Here is a 17593-nt window from a genome sequence, read left to right on the forward strand (position 1 = left end):
TATCACTTTCCCCCTACCAATGCTGCCATCATTAAAAGCAATAACAGCATCACTGACCCCCTACTTTAGTGTGTTAATTCCAACAAAAACATTTTTTGGTAATCGAGTCCATATAAAATTATTGAACGACTCGTTGGGATTTTGAGTCTGACCGTGCAGACACTTCTTCGGTAATTATGGATTTGCCAGGTCTCTATAAATAGGTTTTATGATATTCACGACTGCTGCTGGGATGGAATGTATATGGCTGTATGAACTGTTTGAGTACTGGACATTGTGGTAATTGCACCATGAATCAGGTCCAGAAGAGCAAAGGTGGTGTACTGGTTTTTCACCAGTTGACAGTCTGTGAAAGATGGTAGCCCATACAGCCTGCTTAATTTTCAACAAAACCTCAGTATTATTTCTAATGGCCATCCCATAATACTGCTGTAGTACATCAATCATTTTTTCTGTCAGCCTGCCTCTTATGGTTATACCATCAGTAAGTTTCTTGTCTGTCAAACTTTGTTTCGATTACTAAACTGTAAAAATAGACCTGTAAAAACTCCTGCAAAATTGTTCTTGAATGTTCCAAAGAATGAGAAGATGCGTAAAATGTGGTCGCTCTGTAACGGCAAATTACCAAGACGTAGACGCACGAGTTCCCTAACTTCATTAAAAATGGCTTGCACTGTCAAATTAACATTAATTTATTTCCGAGATATGCTTCCCCCTGCTGCAAGGAGGGTAGCGTCATTCGACAAAATTAAACTCTTAGAGAAATTGTTGTTTTAACCAATAACACGAACATTCATCTATAGGTCGGTTGAGAGAGCGATGATGTTGTTGTGGTCTTCAGTCCAGAGACTGGTTTGATGCAGCTCTCCATGCTACTCTATCCTGTGCAAGCTTCTTCATCCCCCAGTACCTACAGCAACCTACATCCTTCCGAATCTGCTTAGTGTATTCATCTCTTGGTCTCCCTCTACGATTTTTACCCTCCACGCTGCCCTCCAATGCTAAATTTGTGATCCCCTGATGCCTCAGAACATGTCCTACCAACCGATCCCTTCTTCTAGTCAAGTTGTGCCACAAACTCCTCTTCTCCCCAATCCTATTCAATACTTCCTCATTATTTATGTGATCTACCCATCTAATCTTCAGCATTCTTCTGTAGCACCACATTTCGAAAGCTTCTATTCTCTTCTAGTCTAAACTATTTATCGTCCACGTTTCACTTCCATACATGGCTACACTCCATACAAATACTTTCAGAAATGACTTCCTGACACTTAAATCTATACTCGATGTTAACAAATTTCTCTTCTTCAGAAACGCTTTCCTTGCCATTACCAGTCTACATTTTGTATCCTCTCTAATTCGACCATCATCAGTTATTTTGCTCCCCAAATAGCAAAACTCCTTTACTACTTTAAGTGTCTCATTTCCTAATCTAATTCCCTCAGCATCACCCGATTTAATTCAACTACATGGGCCGCGCGGGATTAGCCGAGCGGTCTCGGGCGCTGCAGTCATGGACTGTGCGGCTGGTCCCGGCGGAGGCTGGAGTCCTCCTCGGGCATGGGTGTGTGTGTTTGTCCTTAGGATAATTTAGGTTAAGCATGATCGTAAGAGATGGAAAAGAGCCACCGTGGTACAACAACCGAGTTAGAAAACTGCTGCGGAAGCAAAGGGAACTTCACAGCAAACATAAACATAGCCAAAGCCTTGCAGAAAAACAAAAATTACGCGAAGCGAAATGTAGTGTGAGGAGGGCTATGCGAGAGGCGTTCAATGAATTCGAAAGTAAAGTTCTATCTACTGACTTGGCAGAAAATCCTAAGAAATTTTGGTCAAAGCGGTAGGTGGATCAAAACAAAATGTCCAGACACTCTGTGACCAAAATGGTGCTGAAACAGAGGATGACAGACTAAAGGCCGAAACACTAAATGTCTTTTTCCAAAGCTGTTTCACAGAGGAAGATTGCACTGTAGTTCCTTCTCTAGATCGTCGCACAGATGACAAAATGGTAGATATCGAAATAGACGACAGAGGGATAGAGAAACAATTAAAATCGCTCAAAAGAGGAAAGGCCTGTGGACCTGATGGGATACCAGTTCAGTTTTACACAGAGTACGCGAAGGAACTTGCCCCCCTTCTTGCAGCGGTGTACCGTAGGTCTCTAGAAGAGCGTAGCGTTCCAAAGGATTGGAAAAGGGCACAGGTCATCCCCGTTTTCAAGAAGGGACGTCGAACACATGTGCAGAACTATAGACCTATATCTCTAACGTCGATCAGTTGTAGAATTTTGGAACATGTATTGTGTTCGAGTATAATGACTTTTCTGGAGACTAGAAATCTACTCTGTAGGAGTCAGCATGGGTTTCGAAAAAGACGGTCATGTGAAACCCAGCTCGCGCTATTCGTCCACGAGACTCAGAGGGCCATACACACGGGTTCCCAGGTAGATGCCGTGTTTCTTGACTTCCGCAAGGCGTTCGATACAGTTCCCCACAGTCGTTTAATGAACAAAGTAAGAGCATGTGGACTATCAGACCAATTGTGTGATTGGATTGAGGAGTTCCTAGATAACAGGACGCAGCATGTCATTCTCAATGGAGAGAAGTCTTCCGAAGTAAGAGTGATTTCAGGTGTGCCGCAGGGGAGTGTCGTAGGACCGTTGCTATTCACAATATACACTCCTGGAAATGGAAAAAAGAACACATTGACACCGGTGTGTCAGACCCACCATACTTGCTCCGGACACTGCGAGAGGGCTGTACAAGCAATGATCACACGCACGGCACAGCGGACACACCAGGAACCGCGGTGTTGGCCGTCGAATGGCGCTAGCTGCGCAGCATTTGTGCACCGCCGCCGTCAGTGTCAGCCAGTTTGCCGTGGCATACGGAGCTCCATCGCAGTCTTTAACACTGGTAGCCTGCCGCGACAGCGTGGACGTGAACCGTATGTGCAGTTGACGGACTTTGAGCGAGGGCGTATAGTGGGCATGCGGGAGGCCGGGTGGACGTACCGCCGAATTGCTCAACACGTGGGGCGTGAGGTCTCCACAGTACATCGATGTTGTCGCCAGTGGTCGGCGGAAGGTGCACGTGCCCGTCGACCTGGGACCGGACCGCAGCGACGCACGGATGCACGCCAAGACCGTAGGATCCTACGCAGTGCCGTAGGGGACCGCACCGCCACTTCCCAGCAAATTTGGGACACTGTTGCTCCTGGGGTATCGGCGAGGACCATTCGCAACCGTTTCCATGAAGCTGGGCTACGGTCCCGCACACCGTTAGGCCGTCTTCCGCTCACGCCCCAACATCGTGCAGCCCGCCTCCAGTGGTGTCGCGACAGGCGTGAATGGAGGGACGAATGGAGACGTTTCGTCTTCAGCGATGAGAGTCGCTTCTGCCTTGGTGCCAATGATGGTCGTATGCGTGTTTGGCGCCGTGCAGGTGAGCGCCACAATCAGGACTGTATGCGACTGAGGCACACAGGGCCAACACCCGGCATCATGGTGTGGGGAGCGATCTCCTACACTGGCCGTACACCACTGGTGATCGTCGAGGGGACACTGAATAGTGCACGGTACATCCAAACCGTCATCGAACCCATCGTTCTAATATTCCTAGACCGGCAAGGGAACTTGCTGTTCCAACAGGACAATGCACGTCCGCATGTATCCCGTGCCACCCAACGTGCTCTAGAAGGGGTAAGTCAACTACCCTGGCCAGCAAGATCTCCGGATCTGTCCCCCATTGAGCATGTTTGGGACTGGATGAAGCGTCGTCTCACGCGGTCTGCACGTCCAGCACGAACGCTGGTCCAACTGAGGCGCCAGGTGGAAATGGCACGAACAATACGAGACTGGAATAGAAGGGAGAACCGATAGAGGTACTGAAGGTACCCTCCGCCACACACCGTCAGGTGGCTTGCGGAGTATGGATGTAGATGTAGATGTAGAAGCATTTTGCATAACCAAAACAGTTACACAGATGTTCTTACAAGTAGTCAACAGAGATGACATTATAGGTGTTCCACAGAATATGATATGCTTTTGTACAGAGGTTATTTACCTTTAACAATTTGGATCACAATTTACTCATATCTATTTAACAATTGTATTTATTTCTATGTGTTACTATTTTTATTTAAGTATACTACTGAAACATCTGAAGAAAGTCATTGATTCACTTTCAAGTTTTTCGTTTAATATTTATCTTCATACACTCCTGGAAATTGAAATAAGAACACCGTGAATTCATTGTCCCAGGAAGGGGAAACTTTATTGACACATTCCTGGGGTCAGATACATCACATGATCACACTGTCAGAACCACAGGCACATAGACACAGGCAACAGAGCATGCACAATGTCGGCACTAGTACAGTGTATATCCACCTTTCGCAGCAATGCAGGCTGCTATTCTCCCATGGAGACGATCGTAGAGATGCTGGATGTAGTCCTGTGGAACGGCTTGCCATGCCATTTCCACCTGGCGCCTCAGTTGGACCAGCGTTCGTGCTGGACGTGCAGACCGCGTGAGACGACGCTTCATCCAGTCCCAAACATGCTCAATGGGGGACAGATCGGGAGATCTTGCTGGCCAGGGTAGTTGACTTACACCTTCTAGGAGCACGTTGGGTGGCACGGGATACATGCGGACGTGCATTGTCCTGTTGGAACAGCAAGTTCCCTTGCCGGTCTAGGAATGCTAGAACGATGGGTTCGATGACGGTTTGGATGTACCGTGCACTATTCAGTGTCCCCTCGACGATCACCAGTGGTGTACGCCCAGTGTAGGAGATCGCTCCCCACACCATGATGCCGGGTGTTGGCCCTGTGTGCCTCGGTCGTATGCAGTCCTGATTGTGGCGCTCACCTGCACGGCGCCAAACACGCATACGACCATCATTGGCACCGAGGCAGAAGCGACTCTCATCGCTGAAGACGACACGTCTCCATTCGTCCCTCCATTCACGCCTGTCGCGACACCACTGGAGGCGGGCTGCACGATGTTGGGGCGTGAGCGGAAGACGGCCTAACGGTGTGCGGGACCGTAGCCCAGCTTCATGGAGACGGTTGCGAATGGTCCTCGCCGATACCCCAGGAGCAACAGTGTCCCTAATTTGCTGGGAAGTGGCGGTGCGGTCCCCTACGGCACTGCGTAGGATCCTACGGTCTTGGCGTACATCCGTGCGTCGCTGCGGTCCGGTCCCAGGTCGACGGGCACGTGCACCTTCCGCCGACCACTGGCGACAACATCGATGTACTGTGGAGACCTCACGCCCCACGTGTTGAGCAATTCGGCGGTACGTCCACCCGGCCTCCCGCATGCCCACTATACGCCCTCGCTCAAAGTCCGTCAACTGCACATACGGTTCACGTCCGCGCTGTCGCGGCATGCTACCAGTGTTAAAGACTGCGATGGAGCTCCGTATGCCACGGCAAACTGGCTGACACTGACGGCGGCGGTGCACAAATGCTGCGCAGCTAGCGCCATTCGACGGCCAACACCGCGGTTCCTGGTGTGTCCGCTGTGCCGTGCGTGTGATCATTGCTTGTACAGCCCTCTCGCAGTGTCCGGAGCAAGTATGGTGGGTCTGACACACCGGTGTCAATGTGTTCTTTTTTCCATTTCCAGGAGTGTATTTCCTGTAATGTGAATATATCTCCACTTCTTGCAGCAAATCCACTTTATGTCCTTTATTTAGTCGCTGGAGTATTTTGACATTTTGCTCTACTTTTCGAAATAGGTGTCCTGCATTACGTACAAGCGTTGCTATGTCTGATGTAGTGTGTCTGTTGTGTGTGTAGGCTTTTATGTGTGCTCTGCGTACCTGATGTTGACATTATGGTCTGTCTGTCCTAGGTAGAATATGGAGCATTCCTGTGACGCACGTATAGCTTCCTCCTACTCGTAGTCTGCGACGTCGCCAGACATTGGGCCAGCAAGGGTGCTTTCCATCACGTGACCAGATCTGATGTTTAAGCTTTAATTACATAAAAATAACAGATCTTTTGTGAGAATATTGACCGCTAGTGCTACTTGAATATTATAATCACTAGACTTGGCCACTGTTTCTATGTTTCGATACAGTGTATCGATACGTGGAACTGTTTCAGTGTTTCGGAACGGCTGTGGCTCACTGTTTCGAAACAGTGGTGTTTCATTCCGCTCTGTGTCGGACGAGATTCGGGCTCGGCACAGGTACTGAAACACAACATACCACTTCGTGAAACACTTTCAAGAGTGTCGAAATCGTTTTGACAAGCAATAGCATGAAGCTTAAGATATCCGAAAATAAAGCTTCGTTTCTAGGTTACTGTCCTATTACGAAATGGCGTAACATCTGCTTTATAAACACTAACCAAACAATAAAACAACGCATACTATTCACATTCAAAATAATAAATATGTGAAAATCATTCAGTTAAATTACACTTTTTTTATAACATGCGCTTCTCTGTTCATGTACAGTAATCATATTAAGAAACGCAAGTAAGCCTACAACATTCTGAACAAAAAAGGCGTAGAGTGACAGTTATTAGACATGTACATAAATTTGATGTAGGTGTAATTGCAAGCAATCTGTTTGACATATCTCTCATAGTGCAATGGTGAACGGGAAGGGTTGGGAAGCATGGTGAATTTGTAGTAACGGTTCGAAACACCTTGAAAGACAAATTTTTTTTCTGTTATATTTTTTTATCCGACTTATTTGGCGTTATTTGTGAGTCTATAGTCACTGTGCCTATTATCCACAATGATTCCCTTTGTGTGCGGGGAAATTAGCAGGATGGGTATATTACCCATACTAACGGAATGTAGGAGTCCCAGTAGCATATCCGTTGTTTCTGCAGTTTGCTCCCACCTCCAGTTCCGTTCGTGGTGGTTCTTCTGTCTTCAGCTGTGGCTGTCCTCAGCCAATTGAAAAGTATGAAAGTCACACGACACAAAAGCAGCGCATTTGCTGCACGAAATACGAAACTGCCAAGACGCCCAAGTGATAGTTTCATACTTCCTGCTACATGATTAGCGCTCTCGCACCTCATTTGTGTTTATATGGACATACCTATACAGCAGACATTCAAGATGATAAAATGTGTAGGTTTATTAGATTACAAAACACAAACTGTTTCACTGTTTTTAAACACCGTATCGAAACATTATATTGTACTTTTTCATTTGTTTCGAAACAGTTACTTGTTTCAGTTTGCCCATCTCTAATAATCACAATAACAACAATCAGAACCATATTTTTAACACAGGAAAACAGCCCATTGTTACAATTGTACTGCGTCCCGTCAGATTCAGTTCCTCAAGCATAAGTGGTCGAGTTGAACAGCTGAACTGAAACGTCGCGGACATGCGTTCCTATTCTAAGGCCGGTATTACACTATCAAATTTCTTTGTCAAATATCTTTGTCCAAAATCTTTGTCAAAGATATTTGATGGTGTAATAGGAACTTTGTCAAATGTCGTCCAATATTTGATCAAATCTAGGGCCTCGCTGTAGATTTGATCAAAGAAATCGCTTGTCTTCTGTTCACCGCAATGTGACATGTTACCACATGGAGCGCTAGCATCGCTGCAGCATTCTGTCGTCTGTAGTGTTTTTATACACATTGCGGGTAAATACAATTGGTGTGTGCCGACAACTACAAAATTAATAGAGATGTATGAAGCTGATGAGGCGCTTTACAACGTGAGGCACTCTGAATATAAAAATAAAATAAGAGGATTGGAGACGAGACCTAACGTAACCTAACCTAACGTAACCTAACCTAACCTAATCTAATCTAACCCTCTCCTGTAGCAAGGAATTGGAGTGTTACAGTGAGCCTATCTTCTGAAGATGGGCAGTTCTTAAGTGAATATTGTGCTTTGTGATATGAAGATACACTTCACTGAGCACATACAGGAATGTATGCTCATCCATTCTTAAGTAATTGATGTACCACTTGACGTCTTCCACTGTTACCTCATGTAAGAAGTTTTGTTAAATGCTTTTATCGTGTCGTCGTAAAACCCACCGCTTCACCCAGATTAGATTAGTTTTTCGTTCCATAGATCCGTGCTGAGGAGATCCTCGTGGATGTGGAACATGTCGATTTTATTTAAGCTGAAATAACAATACTAATAGTATGAATAAATACAATACATCATTTGTTTCTATTAAAAATTTCGTCAATGGAGTAGGAGTTGGCCACTATTAAGTCTTTCAGGCTGCTTTTAAACTGATCTTTATTTGTAACTAAATTTTTTATGTTTGCTGGCAAATTATTGAAGATAAGTGTTCCTGAGTAGTGGATCTCTTTTTGAACTAAAGTAAGTGCTTTTAAGTCCTTGTGTAGATCATTTTTGTTCCTGGTATTGTATGTATGAACTGAGTTGTTTGTTGGAAAAAGAGATATATTATTTAGGACTAATTTCATTAAGGAGTAAATGTACTGAGAGGCAGTAGTTAGTATACCCAGTTCTTCGAAGAGGTTTCTACAGGTTGTCCGTGAATTTGCTCCACAAATAATACGTATTACACGCTTTTGGACTCTGAAAACTTTTGTTTGACTTGAAGATTTACCCCAAAATATTATACCATATGACATTATGGAATGAAAGTATGCAAGCTTTTTCATTTTTATGTTGCCCATGTCTGCTAACACTCGAATTGCAAACAGATTTGTTAAGGCGTTTCTGCAGTTCTGTGGTGTGCTCCTCCCAACTGAATTTATTATCAAGTCGTAATCCCAGGACTTTTAAGACTGTCAACCTCGTATGTATGGTTCCATTTATCCCCCACTTCTTTTCCGCATGTGCACACAATGCAATTGGGGTACGTACAACTGCTGCGGTTAATAACAAGTTGTTGTCAGCCATCTTGAAGTTTGACGAAAAATTTGATGACAGTGTAACACCCCTTCTAGCGCTACGTCAAAGATCTTTGTCAAATATATTTGACGGAATATTTGATCACATCTTTGATCAAATCTTCGACAAAGAAATTTGATAGTGTAATACCGGCCTAAGTATTGTGTACTCACTCCCTTCTACAAGGCCCAGAAGTTTGCAACGCGAATTTTCCGAACACCCGGTATTTCAGAAGTGCCCGTTGCCGCAGTAAAGGGCGATAATTAATCCGTTACGGGGCAGTGTGCGAGCGAAAGGGACTTGCTCAGACAGACAGGCAGACAGGTGCTGAGAGGACAGAGCTTAACGCCCCCCCCCCACCCCCCCATGCAAACACGCGACAACAAGCAAGCTGACAAACACGGTTTCCCTCCGTCGCTCCGTGCCTTATCGGGAACGCTAGCTGCAGTAGCGGATCCCGCGAGGACGTATGTCTTATCTCTTCTGGCTACCGATAGCCTAGCAACACCTGCAGCAGAAAATGTGTCGAAAAAGATCTACGAGAACTGGTATTTCGCTTCTCGGTTGGAAATGAAACAAATAGGTGTTCCATTGGTTTTGGAAATTCAACCCCTAAGAGGGTGGAACAGCGTCAGACTGGTTCAGTGACTCGTCATCTCCCAACCTGTAATGTTATGTGTGCCTCACTGCTTTGTTTTTTTCTTAACCACTTTGTGCCCGATTTTATTCTGAGAAGCCCAGTAATCAGAATGAGATTTTTCACTCTGCAGCGGAGTGTACGCTGATATGAAACTTCCTGGCAGATTAAAACTGTGTGCCCGACCGAGACTCGAACTCGGGACCTTTGCCTTTCGCGGGCAAGTGCTCTACTATCTGAGCTACCCAAGCACGACTCACGCCCGGTCCTCACAGCTTTACTTCTGCCGGTTATCTCGTCTCCTACGTTCTCGGTCAGGCACACAGTTTTAATCTGCCAGGAAGTTTCATATCAGCGCACACTCCGATGCAGAATGAAAATCTCATTGTGAAAACATCCCCCAGGCTGTGGCTAAGCCATGTCTCTGCAGTATCCTTTCTTTGAGGAGTGCTAGTTCTGCAGGGTTCGCAGGAGAGCTTCTGTAAAGTTTGGAACGTACGAGACGAGATACTGGCAGAAGTAAAGCTGTGAGGACGGGGCGCGAGTCGTGCTTAGGTAGCTCAGATGGTTGAGCACTTGCCCCCGAAAGGCAAAGGTCCCGAGTTCGAGTCTCGGTCGGGCACACAGTTTTAATCTGCCAGGAAGTTTCAAGCCCAGTAATGTATGTAAATACCGAAAATGTAAATATGGTTAAAAAACTACTTAAAGTGAAGTGAAGCGCAGCTCGACAGCAAGAAACTCTTTAGCGCGCAATCCCTTAGAGAATCTTTGAGTATGGACTCTAAAAAAAAGACAATTGATTTTATTAAAAAAAGACTGTTGATCTGCATCTTGTGGAAAGAGGACGTGTTGCTAGGTCATCGCCCAGAACGTATTGTTACATTTAATGTAAATTGATATTTTAGTTATAAAACCGAGTAAAGTTTGTGTAAGGGTTGCCAAACATTTATGTATACAAATTTTCTGGAAGTGAAGAATAGAAATGTCTTGTTTTTGGAAAAGGAGGTGAACTTCATTGTTGTCGCCGTCTATTAATTGAGAGAATTGTAAGTGTACAAAGTTCACCAAAATACCGGAAAAGAAATGCATTCTCTATGGTTTTCATTCAATAAGTAACAACCTCTCATAATTTCTTAATCACAGTATGGTGCTGAAATCCACTGACCAATTTTGATGGAGCAGGACGTGTTGTTTGAAGGAAGTTTGTGTGCCAAGCAATCACCTTTTGTCACGAAAAGCAGATTGCTGTTTGATCTTACTTACTTACAACGGTGGTCCCTTAGGTATAAAAAGCTACGAAAACTTGGGCTCAAAGCTGTCCGCAATACGGCCAAGTAACTAACCGAGTCGTATTTTAAACCTTAAAGAACAATAACTTCCTCCAAATTGTAATACGTCAACAACTGGTGCAGAAGCTGATCATTGAAGGAGGCAGCAACCAAAATTCAGGTACCAGTTACGACTCAAAGTAAAAATCTGAACCAGAAATCAATCTCTCTCTCTCTCTCTCCAAACACATATATAAACATTGATTTTATTCCAACAAAGGTCATTTTACAAACCCAAGCTGCTAAGGATAGGAAATATAGGGTGTATACGACCCGGGACAACCGGGAGATCCCGGAAAACCGGGAAAAACCCGGGAATTTTTTAGAATTCCGAGATATTTCTACACTCCTAGAAATTGAAATAAGAACACCGTGAATTCATTGTCCCAGGAAGGGGAAACTTTATTGACACATTCCTGGGGTCAGATACATCACATGATCACACTGACAGAACCACAGGCACATAGACACAGGCAACAGAGCATGCACAATGTCGGCACTAGTACAGTGTATATCCACCTTTCGCAGCAATGCAGGCTGCTATTCTCCCATGGAGACGATCGTAGAGATGCTGGATGTAGTCCTGTGGAACGGCTTGCCATGCCATTTCCACCTGGCGCCTCAGTTGGACCAGCGTTCGTGCTGGACGTGCAGACCGCGTGAGACGACGCTTCATCCAGTCCCAAACACGCTCAATGGGGGACAGATCCGGAGATCTTGCTGGCCAGGGTAGTTGACTTACACCTTCTAGAGCACGTTGGGTGGCACGGGGTACATGCGGACGTGCACTGTCCTGTTGGAACAGCAAGTTCCCTTGCCGGTCTAGGAATGGTAGAACGATGGGTTCGATGACGGTTTGGATGTACCGTGCACTATTCAGTGTCCCCTCGACGATCACCAGTGGTGTACGGCCAGTGTAGGAGATCGCTCCCCACACCGTGATGCCGGGTGTTGGCCCTGTGTGCCTCGGTCGTATGCAGTCCTGATTGTGGCGCTCACCTGCACGGCGCCAAACACGCATACGACCATCATCGGCACCAAGGCAGAAGCGACTCTCATCGCTGAAGACGACACGTCTCCATTCGTCCCTCCATTCACGCCTGTCGCGACACCACTGGAGGCGGGCTGCACGATGTTGGGGCGTGAGCGGAAGACGGCCTAACGGTGTGCGGAACCGTAGCCCAGCTTCATGGAGACGGTTGCGAATGGTCCTCGCCGATACCCCAGGAGCAACAGTGTCCCTAATTTGCTGGGAAGTGGCGGTGCGGTCCCCTACGGCACTGCGTAGGATCCTACGGTCTTGGCGTGCATCCGTGCGTCGCTGCGGTCCGGTCCCAAGTCGACGGGCACGTGCACCTTCCGCCGACCACTGGCGACAACATCGATGTACTGTGGAGACCTCACGCCCCACGTGTTGAGCAATTCGGCGGTACGTCCACCCGGCCTCCCGCATGCCCACTATATGCCCTCGCTCAAAGTCCGTCAACTGCACATACGGTTCACGCCCACGCTGTCGCGGCATGCTACCAGTGTTAAAGACTGCGATGGAGCTCCGTATGCCACGGCAAACTGGCTGACACTGACGGCGGCGGTGCACAAATGCTGCGCAGCTAGCGCCATTCGACGGCCAACACCGCGGTTCCTGGTGTGTCCGCTGTGCCGTGCGTGTGATCATTGCTTGTACAGCCCTCTCGCAGTGTCCGGAGCAAGTATGGTGGGTCTGACACACCGGTGTCAATGTGTTCTTTTTTCCATTTCCAGGAGTGTATGTTTTAGTTTTCAGTTAAATTTTTTTATTTTTGTCTGGTAGGAAATAATACTCTAACAAAGGATATTACTGCATCCCGCCGCTACTGCAGAATACTACTGTAGCAATAAAACATGAACGAGAGAGAAAAAAAAAACTAAAATAAAACTTAAGTTGCAAAGGAAACGCGCCATGTAGACAAGGAAACACAGTGCTTGTACAAGCGTTTGCCAGTAGCAAAATGTGTAAAAGGCTTTAGGAAGACTATGCAGTGCTTCATAACAACAAATTGCCTCCGATGAGCATGACGTCACAACTGTCAACATTAGATTCTCGTGAGCAGTTGCGAAAGGGCCGGGGTGGCCGAGCGGTTCTAGGCGCTACAGTCTGGAACCGCGCGACCACTACGATCGCAGGTTCGAATTCTGCCTCGGGAATGGGTGTGTGTGATGTCCTTAGGTTAGTTAGGTTTAAGTAGTTCTAAGTTCTAGGGGACTGATGACCTCAAAAGTTAAGTCCCAAAGTGCTCAGAGCCATTTTGAACCATGTGCATGCGCGGTTGACTCGTGGCATGTACCTACTCAAGCTTCTGGCTACAAGCAAGCTGTATAAGCAAGCAGCAAGATGCTACCCGGAAAAATCCTACCGGGGGGCGCAAGCTGCCACATTCACTGGGAGCAAATCGGGGTATCGGCCTCGGGACGAAATTTCACTCAATCATTTATTGCCTTGCGGAACAATGAAGTTATTTTTGTGAGTTTTGCAAAAGAAACATGGCTTTACTAATCTTTTCCGCTCAGGCAGTCAATTTATTTGAAACGAAGTGCTTAATTCCACACTATTGGCTACTTACAACTGTTGGCTGCATTTCAAAAGCGCATGTTTTCATCTTCTAGCACCTATGGCATTATGCGATAATAAAGAACCAAAAATGAGATAAGGCAGTACTGGTAGTCCAAGGAAATTTACAACCGAATTTGGACTTAGGAATGTGCACTTTAAGCCGAATTATGCATTTTGGTATGGTTCACGAAATTCCTCTGATGTCTTGTTTCTTTTATGATATAATATAAGATCTTTTAATGTTTTACACGTACGAACATACTGGCTTCCTGCGTCATCGTAGCTGCGCAAGCGCGGTGAAGCGTGTTATCTGGCGCTCTCTGGAAACTGCTGAAACGAATCTTTTTCTGAAAGGTCGCGGGGAAAATATTGCAAATGATTGATTGAAAAGTGTTACTTTCAAAGTAAATTTCCTTCTACGAAAGATGAAATAAGTGCGAGAATGTGCGATGAATTTCTTATTCTTAAATCACAGAGCGTTTGACTCTCATTTAAAAATCAACTGTTTGAGGACGGCCATTTAGTAAAAATTTCAAGCCCAGAAGATCAGACATTTATGTCGGTATTAAAAATTTTACTGACACATTTGTGTGGTGCATCTTAAAAGTGTAACAAAAAAAGGTCAACATTATACGAGAAAGTTTATCTTCTCTTGCAGCTTATTAATCGTCGAGACCAATATTATGTGTGAAAGCTCTGCTTTTCTTGTTGCAACACTATGTATATTAAACTTCCTGGCAGAAGTAAAGCTGTAAGACCGGGCGTGAGTCGTGCTTCGGTAGCTCAGTTGATAGAGCACTTGCCCACGAAAGGCAAAGGTCCCGAGTTCGAGTCTCGGTCGGGCACACAGTTTTAATCTGCCAGGTAGTTTCATATCAGCGCACACTCTGCTGCAGAGGAAAATCTCATTCTGGAAACATCCCCCAGGCTGTGGCTAAGCCATGTCTCCGCAATATCCTTTCTTTCAGGAGTGCTAGTTCTGCAAGGTTCGGAGAAGAGCTTCTGTAAAGTTTGGAAGGTAGGAGACGAGATACTGGCAGAAGTAAAGCTGTGAGAGCGGGCGTGAGTCGTGCTTCGGTAGCTCAGATGGTAGAGCACTTGCCCGCGAAAGGCAAAGGTCCCGAGTTCAAGTCTCGGTCGGGCACACAGTTTTAATCTGCCAGGAAGTTTCATATCAGCGCACACTCCGCTGCAGAGTGAAAATCTCATTCTGGGAACTATGTATATTAATTTACACCATTAACCTTTCCTATTTGTTTGTACGCACTACTTAACAGTGATAATGCTACTGGCTGACTACACCACGTGTCCTAAGCTTTGAATATCTGCTGTCATCGGCTGGCGAGATCACGTGGCATGAGTTATGACTGGCTTACAAAAGTGCATCACAATCTCGATTTCAATGCTTCGGAAAGTAACATGCGCTGTTTGGTGGAATTCGAATTTATACTGTCGTAATATGAAAATGTGCAGCGTACATGGTCTTTTTTTTGTCTTTCCTTTTCTAGAGGACTGAAAAATTCTTCACCGGTGTATAACACCATAACCATTCAAAGGACTGGTAAGTTTTACAGTTTCGAGGAAAAGTGTACTGTCACTTAACAAGGAAAAATTGTATTTTCACCCGGTAGAAAGTGTGTTTTCAACCGGGAAACCCGGAAAAAATCCGGGAATTTTTTTTCCTTGTCCCCGTGTACACACTGAAAACTGATATTTGGACGGGTATGGATCTTATACTGTAAGAATCGCTTAAGAATGGATTGATTCGAAATTCCACTACTGATGGGAGTGAAATAGGGGGTGAAAGGCTTTTTGAAAATATGTCGCTATTAAGGTAATTTTGATGATAGAGCTATGAAAATTGGTATATGGTTTCTCAGTCAGAAATAAAATAATACGTGATTCAGCCTTTTTGGAAATTCAACCATCAAGAAGTTAAAATAACGGGTGAAAGTTGTACTGGAAATAATTCATTATTAGAAAAGTGACATTTATGAAGATTCGTATTTGACTTCTCAGTCAGAAATAAAAAAAAATTACATGTTTAACTCTTTTTGCAACTTCAATCCCTTAGGGGGAGAAGTACGGGTGAAATTTGTCAAGATAATATTTCATTAAATTTAAACAAAAATCAAAATCTAAAACTATGATAAGTGGTATTTCGCTTATCTGTTAGATAAAAGAAACATGTGTCAGGGGATGAAACTTATTATTGAAATATCACCACAAGAACGGAAAAGGCATGATAAAAGAAAAACCTTGGAGTCCAGCTACCAGAATCGCTTTTTGGCCAAAAGTACATTCGGTAAAGACCATGTTTATATGGCCTTCATTACCGTGAAAAGTTTAGAAGGTGTTGCAATTTGTGAGCAACGTCAAAATTTGATTAAAGAAAGACAAAAGATCAGTGCAGACCACGCAGGCTACACGAGAGAAGCAGCGGGCACTAAGCTAGTATATGTAATATATAAATACATATGTAATGTATAAAGGGGAAGCGTTATTACCAAAAGTTTCGAGAACTTCTTCACCGATTTACTTCAAATTGTTTCGCAATACTCTGATGAACATTTAGATGGAGATAGACCAAATATTTTTAATACATATATGTAATACATAAAGTCGAAACATTTTACCAGAAATTTCAAAAAGCCCTCAACTGATTTACTTCAAATTTCTACACGTTGCTGTAATAAAGGTATGGACAAGTGTAGGTTCTAAATTTCTTATGTTCACGGTGAATCACCTAAAACTTGCACTGCAAATATTGCAGAAATGGAAAGTGCTTTCGATGTGAGGTTTTCTTAGCCCTACACAGAATAATGCTTAGACGGTGCATTTTCTGTGCAAACATACACTTTTTTAAATGGAACAATGGTTATTGAGTTTAACAGAGTAGAAGTAGGGTCAATTAAATGTCAGTGGTGCTTGTTGTAGGATTCTAGTGCGAGTCGTTTATGAGAGATCGTATTTTAAAAAGTTTCCACACCGACATTTGTTTGTGCCACTGAACTTGCGTGATTGCTGGGTACGATGTTGTTATGTTTGTTTAAAGTGTGCTTTTGTATTACATGAGTGCACTCGAATTGCTAGCCAGTTAGTGTGTGGCAGTCCACGTAGTAGGTCGTGATTGGACGATGGGGTTTACCAGTGCAGAAAAAGCCGATGACCTCGTGGTGTATGGAGAGTGTAGGCGGAATGCACTGCTTTGTTGAACGGTGTAGGCGGCAAGGTATCGCATTACACGTCAACCATCTCGGCAGTTATTTATCACCCCTGCTACGTGAAAGTGGTAGTTTAGCACCTGGACAACGTAACAGAAGGAAACAAGCGACGACAGAAGAAGGGAAAATTAGTGTTTTTGCTGCTGTTCCAGCTGATACGCACGTTAGGTCCCGCGCAATAACGGGGTTCAGAAGGCTGTAAACACTATGGGGCTGAACATCTGAGGTCATCAGTTCCCTAGACTTAGAACTACACTACTGGTCATTAAAATTGCTACGCCACGAAGATGACGTGCTACAGACGCGAAATTTAACCGACAGGAGGAAGACGCTGTGATATGCAAATGATTAGCTTTTCAGAGCATTCACACAAGGTTGGCGCCGGTGGCGACACCTACAATGTGCTGAAATGAGCAAAGTTTCCAACCGATTTCTCACACACAAACAGAAGTTGACCGGCGTTGCCCGGTGAAACGTTGTTGTGACGCCTCGTGTAAGGAGGAGAAATGCGTACCATCACGTTTCCGACTTTGATAAAGGTCGGATTGTAGCCTATCGCGATTGCGGTTTATCGTATCGCGACATTGCTTCTCGCCTCGGTTGAGATCCAATGACTGTCAGCAGAATATGGAATCGTGTGTTCGGGAGGATAATACGGGACGCCGTGCTAGATCCCAACCCTCTCCCAAGGTGGCTTCCGCCGGCTACCCCTCCCTGATGGTGTCCTCCTCCCCTCCGTCTACCCCTCCTATCAACTTTGACCCTGCCCCACCCCCCACTTCCGGTGTCCATTCCTTTCGGCACCCTCCCTCCCTTCCCTTCCCTTCTCTTTCCTTTTCCCCCATCCCCTCCCTCCGCCCCTCTCCCCCCGGGCTTCCCCTCCCCTTTGCTCTCTCCCCCCTCTCTCCCCTGCCCGTGGCATCTCTGCTCGCCCCTCTCGCTCTCCCACT

General features: G+C 45.3%; 1 protein-coding gene across 1 annotated transcript in view; it reads right to left on the reverse strand.

Annotated features, from left to right (window-relative positions):
* Positions 1–4200: 4200 nt before the first annotated feature.
* The window catches only part of LOC126108841 (forkhead box protein L2-like), an 87543-nt gene continuing 74150 nt past the window's right edge, over positions 4201–17593 (reverse strand). Inside the window, exon 9 of the mRNA XM_049914204.1 lies at positions 4201–4223. Coding sequence (XP_049770161.1) covers positions 4201–4223 — 23 coding nt within the window. The remainder of the gene's footprint in view (positions 4224–17593) is intronic.

Source organism: Schistocerca cancellata, chromosome 11 (assembly GCF_023864275.1).
Source record: "Schistocerca cancellata isolate TAMUIC-IGC-003103 chromosome 11, iqSchCanc2.1, whole genome shotgun sequence".
NCBI classification, from domain to species: domain Eukaryota; kingdom Metazoa; phylum Arthropoda; class Insecta; order Orthoptera; family Acrididae; genus Schistocerca; species Schistocerca cancellata.